Source organism: Octopus bimaculoides, chromosome Z (assembly GCF_046866305.1).
Source record: "Octopus bimaculoides isolate indiv1 chromosome Z, ASM4686630v1, whole genome shotgun sequence".
NCBI classification, from domain to species: domain Eukaryota; kingdom Metazoa; phylum Mollusca; class Cephalopoda; order Octopoda; family Octopodidae; genus Octopus; species Octopus bimaculoides.
In genome coordinates this window covers 32,566,929-32,584,239 of record NC_142944.1, presented here as the reverse complement: position 1 = coordinate 32,584,239, position 17,311 = coordinate 32,566,929, and the positions used below count along the sequence as shown (strand labels likewise).

Sequence of the window (17,311 nt, the reverse complement as noted above, 5' to 3'; positions counted from 1 at the left end):
TAATAGGAATATTTAACTCTAATGGAAAAAAAATACTCGCAAAGGGGGAAATAATTTGGTTACATAAATGGAAGGATTACTTCCCTTGTATCTTAACTATTACTTCACCGATAAACAAAAAAGCCACTCGAAGGCATAGGTTTCAAAACAGATGCATCTCAAAGGTTCTTTTGGAAGCATCATCAGTAATGTTCCTGGAGTCGTTGGTGGTTTCGAGGATTTTTTCAACATCAAACAACGACAAAAAGTATAAAGGAAGTAAGAAAAATCCCGAAACTAACTTACCGCATTCTGGAGGAATTTCTTTTTAATATCATCAACTAATCGATCATAACTGAAACCATTTTCGTATTTGCATTTTAGAATAGCCCCTACAAAATAAAAATAAACAAATTTTAGAAATCAGACTTCAAAGGCTGAATGAAATAACAAAGCTGGAAGGAGTTCAAGCTATACTATTCCATTCAGATGATTGTTAATTTATCTTTCTACACTTGGAAGGTTCTTCAATATGAAACTTTTCACTAACACAAATTGGCTGTTATGAAACTAAATTCATAATGTGTGTATGTGCATGTCTGTCTGTCTATATAAATATATATAACGAAGTCAAACCAAGTAACGATATTTTGAATGCACTTAATACATATATTTCAGATAATTTTTATAGGCGCAGAAGTGGCAGTGTAGTAAGTAGCTTGCTTACGAGCCACATAGTATCGGGTTCAGTCCCACTGCGTGGCACCTTGTTTTTTACAAAGCCTTGTGAATGGATTTGGTATACGGAAACTGAAAGAAGCCCGTGTGTGTGTGTGCGTTTGTCCCCACCCCACATCGCTTGACAACCGATGCTGGTGTGTTTAGCGGTTCGGCAAAAAGGACCGATAGAATAAGTACTAGACTTACAAAGAATAAGTCCTGGGGTCGATTTGCTTCAGCATGGCCACAGTCAAATGATTGAAACAAGTAAAAGAGTAATTGTGCAAAAGACAATGGACTTTCATCTCTTATGTAAAATCATCAGTTAATGTATATCAATATATATACATACTCATACTTGAACCATCTCACTGCATGGACCAACTGGTGACAACATTAAATAGTGAGCATCCTATTTTTTTTTTTTGTGTGAGGGGTATAACCTCATTAGCACCACTGCCAAGATAAAATGCTGTGTAAAGTGGTTGCGGAACCAGTAGATAACAAAACCAAGAAGATCTTTTAGCCTATCTAGTACATTCAAAATTAGAAATGAAGTCAAATATGTTAGGCAAAAACTCTTTGTTTCATTTAAAGGAGCAGTAACTCTAAATAAGAACTGAACCAGACTGTGGTGACCTGTTCAACCTATGCCACTATGGAAAGTGAATGTAAAAATGACAATTTACTCTTACTTATTTCAGCCATTGGACTGTGGCCATGCTGGGATACTACCTTGAAGGGCTTAGTCAAACAAACTGATCTCAGCACTTAGATATTATAGGTGTAGTCATGCCTATCTAGTAAAGGAGTTTGTTTCCCAACCATGTAGTCCCAAGTGCAATCTCATTGTATAGCACCTTGGGCAAGCGTCTTCAATTACAGACCTGGATCAACCAAACCCTTGTTAGTGAATTTGGTAGACGGAAAGTGAAAGAAGCCAGCTGTATACATATATGTGTTTGTAGCTTTGTGTCATGATATACATAATTGTAAAAGAGCATCACCATCATACAAGCAGTGTCATTCATTCCTAATCTTGCATAGAAACAAATGAAGCTTGGTGATAGAAAGGCACCTGAATGTAGTAAAATGGTTAACATGTAGTTTACTGTTGTAAAAGAGTATAAGTGATCTAAAACAATGAAGGAAAATGGAAAATTGCAGTAGAAACTGGAAGTAACAATAGAATAAACTTAGGCAACAATGTTGGACTAATGATGATTTATTTCCATTCATATCTTCATGAGCTTGAATAACAAAACAAATTTAGAGCTTATGTATCATTGTGTGCATCAATGACTGTCATGTTTTCCTGTAAATGTGATTGTTACCATCTTACATTATAAAAGAGAAGCAGATCTCCGTACCTCTGTTCATCACATCTATTAAGAGGGAAAGAAGGTGAGGAATCAAAATATAAGTCACAACTTATATTTAGAAGAGGAGGAGAAAAAGTTGCTGAGAGAAATACAGTGAGAAGGAGAGAGAGAGAGAGAGAGAGTGTGTGTGTGTGTGATAGATAGATAGATGAATATGTAATATTGTCACCATAGTCACTAACAAGTTTTCATAAAAACGCAGGAATTTCAAGTGCAAGTCTGTCAACACAACGCAGCTTTAAAAAGAAAAAAAAAAGCTTTCACTATATAACAGTATAGTTTGGTTTTTCTACATGGACAACGCAACACATACCTTTAAAAAAATTTCACTATGACAGTCTGCTGTGAGAGAAATTTAGAGAGAGTGTGTGTGTGGGAGAAAGACAAAATTTATTTCAAGAAAAAAAACGGGGCTAATGCAGTTGGAAAGATTTCCTCCCGTCCCTACCCATTTTCTCGCAAATTATTATTAAAAATTTTTTTTTTCCTCCCAAAACCCACATTTTCGGATACGGAGATTCCGGAAAATTGCCAAAAATCAGAATTTTGTAATTTCCCACTCCCCCACAAATTCTTCATTTTTCACTTTTTTCCGTAACCCTAACCCTAACTAAGTAGAAGAATTTTTGGAAATTTTTTTCAGAATCATAATCTACGTATTTTTCCGCATATTTTGACAAAAACCGTAACCCTAAAATGAAGAATTTAGGTGTGTGTGTGAGGGTGGGTGGATGTTCAAACTGCCGATTTTTGCGAATTTTTTTGCAGATTCTTATTCTCCGTAGCCGAAAACGGGGGTTTGTATACAAAAAAATTTTTTTTAAAGGGGGGTTGGGGGTTGGAACAAAAGGAAGTCTTGCCTCACCCTCTTCCTTTATTGTGTAATATTCTTAATACAACAATTATGATTCTGAGATAATTTTCCCCACCAAAATTTCAATATTTTTTCATACCCTCCCCAGTAGCTTTAAAAAGATTTAAGAGATTTAATTGCTAACTCTAATTGGTCAAACGACGATGGTTGGTAGAATATCTAGAGGTCAGGGCGTTGGTTAGTAATGACCCATTAACGCTTTGAGTTCAATTCCCATTGTTCGATCGATAGAGTAAAATATCAGATAAGAACAGAGATCGGTGGACATTGGAATTAGACACTGAGGGAAAATGGCTGTAACTTTTTTATTTTTTAATTTTGGCGATTTTCGTTTTCGATGTGTTCTATATGTCACGGTCATGCGACCCCCCCCCCCCCCACACGATTTTCATTTTTGACATTGTGTTCTACATGTCAAGGTCGTACGAATAGCCTTCTCGCAACTTAGATGTGAAAATGAACGGGATCGATTTAGTATTCTTACAAAGCATCCAATATGCGAATTTGCGAATGAAATTGTAATAGAAAATATGTAAAGAGAAGTATTCTTATTCTCCGTTAAGACTAATAATTAAAGATGGCGAACTATATACATACGGCTGTGGCTGAATCTGCATATACTCATGCAATTAACACACATCTGTTTATTTATATATAGGCGATCTTTCGATACTAATATATATATATAGGCAATCTTTCATACATACACACACAAAAAAATGGAATACAATTTTATTTTCATATTTTACATCAATTAGTCCTTTGGGTAACTAAGTGATCGCTCGACCTTTTAGAAGTACTAGCTAAATCTCTAATTATCGTCTTTTTTTTTCTTTTTTTGAAAAAGGACATTTTGACTAATGAAGTGCACAATAAAAAGGACAAAGAAACCCTCAAAACGTTTCAGACTCAGTACACCATCCAGTCGTCCACCAGGGTTAAATTGGGGACGCACACACATACACATGCGTGTTTTGCCTGAATAATTTTTTTCTTTTTAGAAAATGTAGAGGTGGGGCACTTACACTTTACCTCCTCCTACACACACACACATATATATGAACAATATAATAATTTTCCCAAAAGTTTTGAAAGTGATCTATAATTATAGTAATTGTTGAAATAGATTCAGAGTGAGACATCTACGATTGTGGTTGTATCTGCTCACACAGGCTAAATTATATTATATATATATATATATATATATATATATATATATATATATATATATATGAACGATATAATAACAGTTATTTCGAAAACTGTTTTAAAAGTGTAAATCGAACCCGATCTATAGTAATTGCTGAAACTGTCAGACAGAGTGAGACATTACCTACGGCTGCGGCTGTATCTGCTCACACAAAAAATTCAAACTTACTATATATATATGCCGATCTTTCGATACTATATATATATATATATATATATATATATATATAAAATTAATTGTGTGGTACCAATTAAAAAAGAAAATATAAACCTGCCATAACCGATATATAAATTACCTGACAAAAATGATAGTTGCACAGTAAATCCATTAAAATGTGAATCCTGATTTAGATCCAATATTTATAAATATCAGGTAATGGTAGAGTCCGGCAAATTACAACAACTATTGGAATTGGAACAGGTAGTGTACACGTTGAAGAAAAAATGAGCGAGGAGCAGCATTGTGATAAGAGAAAAAATTTTTAAGCGCTCCAGACGTTGGGTAAATCAAGCAGCCATATTTAAAATCGTCTTCCTCCAAAATACTGGAAATATGTGATAGGAGGAGTTGGTGACGTCATGAAAATGACAGGAAGCGGAGGAGAAGGAGGAGAGAAGTTCTGGGGTCAATGTATCATCAGGCAGTGTCAATATGTGAATGTTACACACATGTTACTTTACATGTGTATGTACATTTACTCTTTTGTTAATACTTCACTACTTTTTTAAATGTCTTTTGCTTAGGTGTGATTCTCTTGAAAGTAAAGGCTATTTCTGAACAATGAAAGGTTTTGCATATCTAATCTTTAATTTGTTTCAGTCATTTGAAGAATTTTCAGTTGAATGAATTGACACCAGTACTTTATTTTTTTTAAAGCCTGGTACTTATTCTATCGGTTACAGTTGCCGAACCGCTATTTACGGGGTCGTAAACACAACAACACCGGTTTTCAAGCGGTGGTGAGAGACTCTCTCACACACACTGGCAATCCTTCGATATAACTCTACAAAACCAAAACAAACACTCGGCTGTTCCCGTGACAACTCGATAATTCACTTGGGATATCTTCGTGACCTCCGTGACAGCTGTTGCAACCTCTGTGTGTGTGTGTGCTTGTTCTTGTCTCTGTGTGTGCCTGTTCTGTTTTTATGTATTTATGTGTTGTGGAGTACAGATATAACGAAATTATGCCAGCAAAAAGCCTTGCATATTTGTTCTTACCTGCTTCGTGTGTGTCAGGTCACAGCAGCTGTCACGGAGGTCACGAAGATATCCAAAGTGAATTGTCGAGTTGTCACGGAAACAGCCGAGTGTTTGTTTTGGGTTTTGTAGAGTTATATCGAAGGATTGCCATTCATTATTTTTTACTTGAATTTTATTTGACTGCCAAAACTCTGCAACCTCGTATATAATGCCCCCTTCAACCACGAAGGCCTTGCTTCTACTAGTGAAGCTCACAAACATTATTGTACTTCAATATCGCTGAGAGGTTAGGAGCATGCAGAGAATTCAATATGCCCACTCCACTACAAAGGCTCCAGTAGTTTGTCAAAAGTAATTTGCGAAATATGACCAACAGGAAAAGACATTTTTAAAAGATTGTTATTGTCTTGACCCAAGTTTCTACAAAATACCTAAAAATCAAAAACATTCCAAACATAACTTTTTTTCCTAGATATATATTGTGAATCTTGAACTACATTATTCCAGTGTATACTTCCTTTTGGGAAAAAAAAAAGATAAAAAATAAGGTATCATATGATGTAAACTGCTTTTTCTAGCAGGTCAAGCAACTGCAGAGGAACATCTGACGCTGTCATAGAGGAGCAGGAACAGTGTCCATGAATTTTGTAGACCTGACTGCTCCCTAGCAGATGAGATTGATGCCATTGGTTTTCAGGTTGATTATTTGTAGATCAATGCTTGCAGGAAATCTATGGGAGGTGGTTGAATTCGAGAGGGTCAGAGATGCAGTCCATGGGAAAAAAAAACAAGATTGGAAAAAAATAAAGAAAAGTATTTAGTATAGAACCTGGGAGAAGAAGAAACGGGTCAGATGAATGGATGTGGGTGGTCAGGGTCTGAAATTAAGCTAGTTCAGAGCTCATTTTAGTAATGATAGAAGAAAACAGAAATAAGAAATCATTGGCTAGACAGCTGTTGTAGTATGGTGTCTTGGGATGTGGTCTATGATACTTGTTTGTGTGTTTTGCTGCAGCACCATAGTAGGTCTTACTTGTAAATCACTGACATGTTCCTGAGATTATGTGATCTCACATTGTTTATGATGTGTCTTTAATATGGCAGTGAATCATTTAATACCTTTACCTGTCTCATAGTGAAGACATATAGCTCAGTGGTTAAGGAGTTAGACTTACAATTAAGTCTTGGGTTCAATTATCAGATGACATGGTGCACTGTTTCTTTGAGCAAGGGTCTTCATTTTGTGTTGCTGGAGTACACTCAGCTGAAAATTCATACCAGCTATATCTGAGGGTTAAACCCTATGATGGACTGGCATCTCAAACCATGGGGAGTTTTGTATTCTAGGGCCAAAATGTTTTGGAAATACAGATAAGCTTCAGACTCATGAGCTTATAAACTTCTGCCAGACAGACACTTGTCCCATACTAAAAATAAAATTTGTGCAACTTCAAGGTAGTCTTTCTTGATGTTATTGGATTCCACCCTCAAAATTATGGATAAAAAGGTAATTTTAGGTTGGATTAAATGCAACTGAATTTCATAGAGTTATACTGGAGAAGTCAACAGATATAAGACATTGGGATCAATCTAGTACTAGGATCAATTTAATCAACTATGAATCAAGAAATGGAGTACTTATTACCTCTGCCTTAATGAAGGTGGAGGTATTATTTTCAGTTGTGTTTGTTTGTTTGTCCATGGACAAGATATCTCAAGAACTGCTGGATGGATTTGGATGAAACTTTCAGAGATGTTTGGCCTCATGACTGGCACAAACTGATTAAATTTTGGGATCAATCTGGTTCCAGACAAGGATTCTGAATTATTTGTTATATTTACTTTACTTTAAATGATTACGATCTTACGTTGACTTTCAAGTCTTTCTCAATTATCTCTCTATAGGCTGTTTTCAAAGTTTTACTTTCATTTCTCTATTATTAATTTTACTCGCATCTCTATCTTAGTAGTAGAAACTGATGGATAAAGAAATCAAACTACATAAACAAACATCAGCAAATCCGTTCAGAAATTAAATAACACTAACATATTTTATAATATATATAATATATTTTACAATATATATATATATATATATATATGCGCAGGAGTGGCTGCTTACCAACCACATGGTTCCGGGTTTAGTCCCACAGCGTGGCACCTTTGGCAAGTGTCTTCTGCTATAGCCTCGGGCTGACCAAAGCCTTGTGAGTGGATTTGGTAGATGGAAACTGAAAGAAGCCTGTCGTATATATGTATATATATATATATATATGTGTGTGTGTGTGTTTGTCCCCCCCCCCCAACATTGCTTGACAACCGATGCTGGTGTGTTTACGTCCCTGTAACTTAGCGGTTCAGCAAAAGAGACCGATAGAATAAGTACTAGGCTTACAAAGAATAAGTCTTGGGGTCAATTTGCTCGACTAAAGGCAGTGCTCCAGCATGGCCACAGTCAAATGACTGAAACAAGTAAAAGAGTAAAAGAGAGATATATATTATACATACATCTATACATTGATTTAAAACAACAGGAATACTAAAGGAAGGCCACAATTTAAGAGAAGAGAAAACCAAAATGTCTCATGTTATTCATTTAAAAATTCCTGAGTAGAACTTATTACTATTACCTCTACCTTTGAAACTATTTTGAATGGTGAATTTGTTAACTATGGCTTGTATTAGATAAAGATAAACTATTTATTACTGTTACTAAATTTTCTACAGCCACTTTCACATTCCGTGACTATCACTGGAACTGATCAGGTACTGGATAAAGATTCTGGATTATTTTTCTGTTATTTTTTTTTTACTTTATTTTTGAGAGCAATCGGGTTCATTTTTAGTATTCTCGTTTGTGAGAGCAGTTGAATTTATTTCAGATATTCTCATTTTAAAAATCATCTCTGGTTAATCATTGAGAGGATGTTGGTGTTGCCTTGGCAGAGGTTTGCACTCTCTGAGTGCTCTTGTTATTTATGTAATTATTAACTGTTGTAATCATTAGTTATTATTATACTGATGTACAATCCACAATTTACAATTTAAGTGGAGTAATAATACTGGTGTCAGAATATAAATCTTATTATTAGATAACAGATGAAACACGAAAATGTAAAGCCTTTATCAGCTGTATTAGTATTTATTTGCATCCCCATACTTGTATTTTTTCTAATGTGCCTCTTGGTCGGGAAAATTGCCCAGGGGACAAATTATCTGGGGCTAGTTGTCCTAGAATCATCTTCATGTAGAACAGGAGGCAATAAAATTTGCTCTGCAAGCTGTTACTACTAACAGATAGGTAAACTGAATCCTTGACACAGCAGTGTGGGCTGGTAGTAGAATTCAAATTGATGAATGTCATGTTACCCAAGAGGGACAGTTACCCCACCACCATCACAACTCAACCGTCAGGACCCAAAAAATGAAAGGCAGAACTGCCCTCGACGGGATTTGAACTCAGAACGTACACAGCCGGTAGAAATACCACGAAATGCTCAAACTTTAATATTGGTGTCAAATTTTTGGCACAAGGGCAGTAATTTCAGAGGAGGGTATTTATTTTATCAACCCCGAAACGATGAAAGGTAAAGACAACCTCGGCGGATTTTCAGCTTAAAACGTGAAGATGACACTAAGTATTTTGCCCGGTGTACTTAATAATATTGCCAGATTGTCGCCTTAACTAAAGGTGTAATATTAATTGCTATTGTAGTTTCAGAAAAAAAAAAAACACCTTCTAAGGGAGAATACTCTGAATTAGTTATCCGTTATAAATTTCTGGTTCGCCTGTAATGACAGGAACTAATAATCGATGGAAAACTACCAAAGACACGAGTCAAATTACTCAATGCTACCACTGTTTACAACAGAAGCCTATTCCTTGGTACCTATTTACAGCTCAACTAACCGAATTAATGTATGCCAAATGTTTGGTGACAGGATAAACCAGCTTTCGGTGATTCAAGTTAACTCATTGCTGTCCATGAATATCTAAATGTGCATGCACACACGTGTAAATAATACATTCAAACACACAGATCTATGTATGCGTATATAAATACACACACACACACACACCTATCTACGTTTATGTGTATTCGAGAGGTACCCAAAAGTAACCAGAAACGTTCTCTGTGGGACAAACCAGTTGTAGTTCAGGCTTCCGCCGCTAGAAGTCACTTGATGCAATCCTAGGACATTAGTCTGTCGACCGGCGTCGTCGGCTGATGACGTAATTCCTTGTGGTGCGTCTTTGTTTTGCAGTGCTTCTCCCTCTATTTGTTGATTTTTACGCGAAGGCTGAAACGAAGGAATAATGTGCTTCCGCGAAATTCTGTTTTCTTCTGGGGAAAACGGCGGCCGAAACAGTTGTCATGCTTCAAACAGCTTACAAGGACGCTGCCATGAGCAAAACAAGTTTACAAGTGGTTTTCACATTTTAGGAATGGTCACTTGTTGCTTGAAGACCAACCTTGTTCAGGACGACCGTCGACCTCCAGAACGAATGAAAACATGAAAATTCATGAACTGATCTTAAAGGAGCGTCACTGTATAATTGATGAACTTGTTGATATGACGAGTGTGTTCTCGCGCTCCTGCCAACGAATTTTGAGCGAGGAATTGCAAATGAAAAGAGTTGCAGCAACGATGGAGGCGTTACAAGGCATCACTTTGCAAGAGATCCGGCATTGCTTCGAACAGTGGAAAACGTGTCTGGACTGATGCATTGTTTAAATGGAGAATACTTTGAGGCGATAAAAGTATAAACATGTAAATCTTAGGTGAATAAAATAACATTGCAAAATTCCTGTTTCTTTTGGGTACCCCTTCGTATGTATGAACAAGTATAACTGTGTGGTTAAGAACTTAGAAATTTGTTTTATAGCTATGAGGTTTTAGTGTCAATCCACTGCACAGTGTTTATCCATCTTTTGTCTTCTTATATATGCACATATATATATATGTAGGTATGTATGTTAAAAAAAATAGACTCAAGTGAGATGTCTTAAGTATAGGACTATCAATTGAGATGTATTTCACTGTGCTACACCAGAGATCTCTTTTCCTGAATTTCTCTGTGTTTCTCCATTATTTTTGCAAGCTCCCCAATTTCATGCTCTCTGGCTCAAGTAGTGATGTTAATATAGTTGTGTGGTCTTTATCCTTTCAAACTTAACATCTGATATGACCTGTTGTTCAGCACAATAGCAGTAGCCAGCAAAGCTCTTCTTGCATTGAGCAACAATGGTAGTTTGGTGGAATGTGTCCATAAAGTTTCTGTTTGGTCATGTGACCACACCATGAGATATTTTGAACCTTCATGAGATGCTTGGTGTATGTATCACCAAAATGATCTTGAAGCTCCTCTTTCATAATCCAGATCCATGGAATATAATATTCTCTTCAGATGCCCTAAAGAAAGCAAACCTTGTTGATTTTGTCAAATGTTGTGAAGATTATTAAATGTACTCTAGGTTAGTTCCCTCCATATAAGGAAAGCTTTCTTACTACCAGCAATGTAGGACTCAAATTTCTTGAAGTTATTGACATCCTTATGTTGTATGTTAATGTTGAAACAAGTGAGCAGGTGGCTTTCATCTTCATTGATGGTCATGGAATCAGGCCCTTTTGCATTAGAAAAACATACTAACTTTGGATGTTAACAGGTCTTGCACATCACAAACTTGATTATAAGCATAGTCACACTAGGCCCCATTGCAGGTTTTTTCAGCTTCCATGTTTTCCTTCCCTCTATTGTCTTCTTTCTCTGTGTTTGCCTACTTCTGACTTTGAAGTCACTAACCACAAATCTATGCTGAGTTGTGCATTCTTCACTAGGAAAGGTTTTGGTATTTATAAAGGTTTGCACATCTATCCTGTTACCTGGTGAGACTAAAATCTATCTGACCCTGGTGTTTGCCATGATGAGGTGATTGAATGTGTGTGTATATCAGAACTTAACTACAGCTCCTGGTGGTCCAAAGCAGATATGCAATTTGAGAGTCTTTTCAAAACATTATCTGGTTTAAAAAGCCACATCAGATGCCACGATGTTTCTAAGGTGTAGGTACAGGAGGCGGTCAAACTCTGCATAAAGAGTAGACAACCACCCTACCATACACACACACACACACACACACACCTTTATGTTTGTTTTTATGTTCAGTTATAATGAAAGCAATTTTACATTAATCATGTGTTACTCTATACTATTCTCATACAAGAATGTTGTTGACAGTGACTTTGAAGTTTCGGCCAGCTAGGCCATCATAGGACTATAATGCATTAGAATTAATCATGCTTTTATATAGTCTCTAACTCTAATGCTTTGCAGTCTGATGATGACTTAGCTGGCCGAAATTTCAAAGTCACTTGTATCATCATCATCATCATCATCATCGTTTAACGTCCGCTTTCCATGCTAGCATGGGTTGGACGATTTGACTGAGGACTGCTGAAACCGGATGGCAACACCAGGCTCCAATCTAATTTGGCAGAGTTTCTACAGCTGGATGCCCTTCCTAACGCCAACCACTCAGAGAGTGTAGTGGGTGCTTTTACGTGTCACCCGCACGAAAACGGCCACGCTCGAGATTGTACATCTTATGTGCCACCCGCACAAGAGCCAGTCCAGGGGCCCTGGCAACGATCTCACTTGGCTTGCCGGGTCCTCCCACGCACAGCACATCTCCAAAGGTCTTGGTCAGTAGTCATCGCTTCGGTGAGGCCCAATGTTCGAAGGTCCTGCCTCACCACCTTAGCCCAGGTCCTCCTGGGCCCACCTCTTCCACGTATATATAGTGTGTGTGTTTATATACATGTGTGTGTGTGTGTGTGTTTACATCTATATATGTTTGTGTATGTGTGTATAAATCTTTTACTCATTTGTTTAACAGCCAGTTTTTCATGCTAACATGAGTTAGAGGAGGAGTTATTTGAAGCAGAACTCTACATCAAGTCCAGTACTTGACTGGCACTTTATTTTATCAACCCTCAAAAAAGATGATAGGCAAAGTTAACCTTGGTGGACTTCGAGTTCAGAATGCGCTAATACTTCTTCCAGCTCACCACCTTAGAATGACTGGTCATGATATTAACAGGCAATCACTGCTTTGCTCATATAAGCAACAGCTACATCTCAACATACATGTGCATGTGCGCACACAAATGAACACACACGCATCAATATTATCATCATCATTAACATCTTTTTTTCATGCGGGCATGGGCTGGATGATTCGCCATGAATGAATGAGCCAGAAAGCTGCACCAAGTTCTAATGTCTGCTTTGATATGGTTTCTACAGCTGAATGCCCTCCTGAATGTTAACTATTTCACTGAGTGGCCTGATTAGAAGTGGAAGAGGATACACTGAAAGTATTGTTGCTAGAATAAGAACTGGCTGGAGAAAGTTTAGAGAACTTTTATCTCTATTGGTAACAAAACATTCTCTCTCTCACAGATGCCTGAGCAGAAAACAACAATGCCATATAGTTTTGAAATTTGAGCTGTGAATGCGAAGACATGCAAAAACTAGTAAGAAATGTGACTAGCATGTTTCAATGTGTGTGTGTGAATCTACAAACAAACATACAGAACATCTAAGGGTGTATTTTTTTCCCTCTGAAGAGATTATGCTCAGAAATATGAATTTAAATATTTAATTAATTCCACTGTGTATAATTGAAACAGCTGTAAGGGATAATGATCGATTTGTTGCTGATAATAAACTATTATTAACTTCAAAATATCCATTTTCTTCTTTTTCCTTTATATATATATCAACTAGACATAAGAGGAATCAGATGAAAACATATTCCCCATTGGTTTGGAAAACAGGAAAATGGCGAGAAGGTGCTTTTATGCAATGTTTCTAAATATAAAGAATGCATAGGAGAAAAGAGAGGCTACCTCATACTGACCCTAGAGAAGGGCCACAAATTCAAGTTGTCAACAGCATGGTAGATAAAGTAGTCAAACATATGAAGAGAGGGAAAGCTGCTAGCTGCTAGTTCGTCATGGATAGTTGTAGAGACTCAAAATATCTAAGCGAGTTAAAATACATGGTTACTACCAGGGAAGTAAATCTAGTTATGCAAGAATGCATCATAACTAATGATTAGTGTAGCAGTATTATAATAAACTACCACAAAAGCAAAGGAGATGCTTAAGAGAGATGAAATTTATAAAAGAAATCAAAGTACAGGATCAGGTTATGAAGGTCAAGGAGAAAGTCATACCACAAATTGATCTGAAACAGAGTAGATCTAAATGAGGTGCAATCTGGTTTTATCCCTGGAAAAGGTACCATAGATGTAATCTTCTGAGTGAGACAACTGCAGGGAAAATATTTGGCTAAGAATAAACTACTACTAAAATTTGTTGACTCAGAGAGGGCTTTTGGTAGGGTACCACATACAGTAATCAAGTGGTTACTAAGGAAACTCACTGTTGGTGAACAGTGAGGGTTGTACCAGCCATGTATTGCATCGAGGTGTAAAGTGAGACAATGCATTCAGTGATGGATTTAGTGTGAGGTAAGAAGTCCATCAATTTTCAGTCTTCTCTTCAATTCTCTCCCATTTTTCATCAATGGATTTAAGACTGGATGATTTAGAAGTTGATGATCTAGTTCTCATACATCATCATCATCATCATCATCATCATCATCATCATCATCATCATCATCATCATCATTTAACATCTGTTTTCCATGCTGGCATGGGTTTGACAGGAGCTGACCAGCTGAAGGGCTGTACAAGCTCCATGCCTGTTTTGGCATGGTTTTTATGGCTGGATGCTTTTCCTAATGCCAACCACTTTACAGAATGTACTGGGTGCTTTTATGCAGCACTGGCAAGGGTATTTTTTACATAGCCCAAGCACCTACAAGCCTGCAAGCTTAGTGATGCTCAGCTGGAGAGGGTTGCAGGGGACAAGCCTGTATGCAAGAGCAGCCATGGTTTTACTTGGCTTGACGTGTCTTTTCAAGCACAGTAAACCGCTCTCATCCCCTCCGTGAGTCCCAACATCTGTAGATCCTTTCTCACCACTTCGTCCCATGTCTTTCTGGGTCTACTCCTTCTGAATGTTCCTTCTACAATTAGAGATCAGCACCTCTTGATGCAACTGTCTTCATTCATACCCATTACGTGGCCATACCAACACAGTCTTCTCTCTTGCACACTACATCTCATGCTACGTATACCCAGTTTTTCTCTCAAATCACTTACACTCTGTTGTATATGCACACTGACGTTACCCATCTATACTGGTTTCATTTCTTTCAAATCTCAGTAGTCACACCCCATATCTCACTGTCATGCAGCACAGCTGTTTGTACACAGGCATCATGCAATCTACTTTTCACTCTGAGTGAGTGGCTCTTCATTACTAACAGAGGTAGAAGCTCTCTGAACTTCACCCAGCCTATTCCTATTCTAGTAACTATGCTTTTGGAACAACCACCCTCACTACTAACTTGGTCACCTAAGTAACAGAAACTGTCTACTACTTTTAGGGATCACCCCTGGAATATGAGGGAGTCTATTTCTTGTATATTCCTGGTGTTTCATGTACCTGCGCATCTGCCATTGAGATTTCATTACAAATCATTTTTTCTCTTTTATAATTAAATTTTAATGGGTTGACCATATCAACTAGAAAAGAAACCTCTCTGTCTATCTTTCCCCGACTTTGCTTTTCTTCTACTTTCTCAATTGTCCTGCTCTCTATCTCCTTCTTTTTCTCCTTTTCTCCAAAAAACAAAATTTTTTCCCCTTCTAAACAAACAAGGAAACCTCTCTCTCTCTCTGTCTATTTTTCCCCCCTCTCCTGTTTGTTTTTTTTTCTTGATTGTCCTGCTCCCTACCTTTCTCTCTTTCTCCCTTTCTTCAAAAAAACAAAAAAAAATCCAATTCCCATAAAAAATGAGGAAACATTTTTATTATCTTGGTTTTGATTTTTGTCTTGAAGAGTTCAGTTAAACAAACGAAAGCACTAATAAAGAATTATCCCAAATTCCCCCTTTCTCTCAATATATATATACATACATACCATAAATCCTCGAATGCAGGGGATTTTTAGGGGGCTGTACCTCTGAAAAACCTAAACCTTGTGTATAATACGCACCCCTTCTCTAACTTGAGTCAAGGAGGTCTATATAACGTCCTTGGTTTGTAAACGTATATACAGTAACATCCTTTATTATTATTGTATATATATAACATAATGCAAACGTGTCGCTTTTTTTGTGCCCGTTTCAGTCATTTGACTGTGGCCATGCTGGAGCATCACCTTTAGTTGAGCAAATCGACCCCAGAACTTATTCTTTGTAAGCCTAGTACTTATTCTATCGTTCTCTTTTGCCGAACCGCTAAGTTACAGGGACGTAAACACACCAGCATCGGTTGTCAAGCGATGTTGGGGGGACAAACACAGACACACAAACATATACACACACATACATACATATATATATATATATATATATATATATATATATATATACATATATATGACGGGCTTCTTTCAGTTTCCATCTATCAAATCCACTCACAAGGCTTTGGTCGGCCCGAGGCTATAGTAGAAGACACTTGCCCAAGGTGCCATGCAGTGGGACTGAACCTGGAACCATGTGGTTGGTAAGCAAGCTACTTACTACACAGCCACTCCTGCGCCTAGCCTATATATATACATATACATATATATATATATATATATATATATATATATATATCATCATCATCATCATCATCATCATCATCGTTTAACGTCCGCTTTCCATGCTAGCATGGGTTGGACGATTTGACTGAGGACTGGTGAAACCGGATGGCAACACCAGGCTCCAGTCTGATTTGGCAGAGTTTCTACAGCTGGATGCCCTTCCTAACGCCAACCACTCAGAGAGTGTAGTGGGTGCTTTTACGTGTCACCCGCACGAAAACGGCCACGCTCGAAATGGTGTCTTTTATGTGCCACCCGCACAAGCCAGTCCAGGGGCACTGGCAACGATCTCGCTCGAAAATCCTACAGAAGCCAGTCAGGCGGTACTGGCAACGGCCACGCTCAAAATGGTGCATCTCATGTGCCACCCGCACAAGAACCAGTCCAGGGGCACTGGCAACGATCTTACTTGGCTTGCCGGGTCTTCTCACGCACAGCACATTTCCAAAGGTCTCGGTCCGTAGTCATCGCCTCGGTGAGGCCCAATGTACGAAGGTCTTGCCTCACCACCTCAGCCCAGGTCTTCCTGGGCCTACCTCTTCCACGGGTTCCCTCAACTGTTAGGGTGTGGCACACGCAATATATATATATATATATATATATATCAATTTAAATAAGAGCTATAACGCGATCCATCGTAAAAACTTGTTTAATGACCTATGTACATTTCAATGCAATATCCCGACTCACTCTTGTCTGTGAAAAAAATGGGATCTTGCATCTCTTCAGGATCAAGTTTGATTAATTCATAGCAGACAGCAAACAACAGACAACGTTAATAGTTGTCCTTAAATTACATGTGTATAAACAGGTTGTAATGACACGAAGCATATTGACACTGCATACAATATTGGTTAAGAAAACCGTTATATAGTAAAGTAAGTAAGTAAGTAGTGTTGTTAAGTTAGGATATTAACCTAGGATGTTAAGTAGTGACAAGCAATCGACGCTGTAATTTCAATAAAAACTGTTGGACTTTTGAAAGTAAATAAAACGAAGAAAGAAAATAATCTTATTATATTATAAAAAAAAAAAAATTTAATTAATGGTCAAAGAGAGGTACATATATATAAATATGTATGTTATGTATGTATATATATATATATATATATATATATATATATATATATATATATATATATATATATATATATATATATATATATATATATATATATATATAATATGCTTATCTACCTACCTACCCTCTGTATG

At 37.2% G+C, this 17,311-nt stretch overlaps 1 protein-coding gene across 3 annotated transcripts in view; it reads right to left on the bottom strand.

Annotated features, from left to right (window-relative positions):
* Positions 1–17,311, bottom strand: part of LOC106867806 (protein amnionless) — a 96,324-nt gene that overhangs the window by 15,185 nt on the left and 63,828 nt on the right. For all 3 annotated transcript variants that reach the window (XM_089365110.1, XM_014912827.3, XM_052973622.2), the window contains one exon: positions 286–371. In XM_089365110.1, the coding sequence (XP_089221236.1) occupies positions 286–371 (86 nt within the window). The remainder of the gene's footprint in view (positions 1–285; positions 372–17,311) is intronic.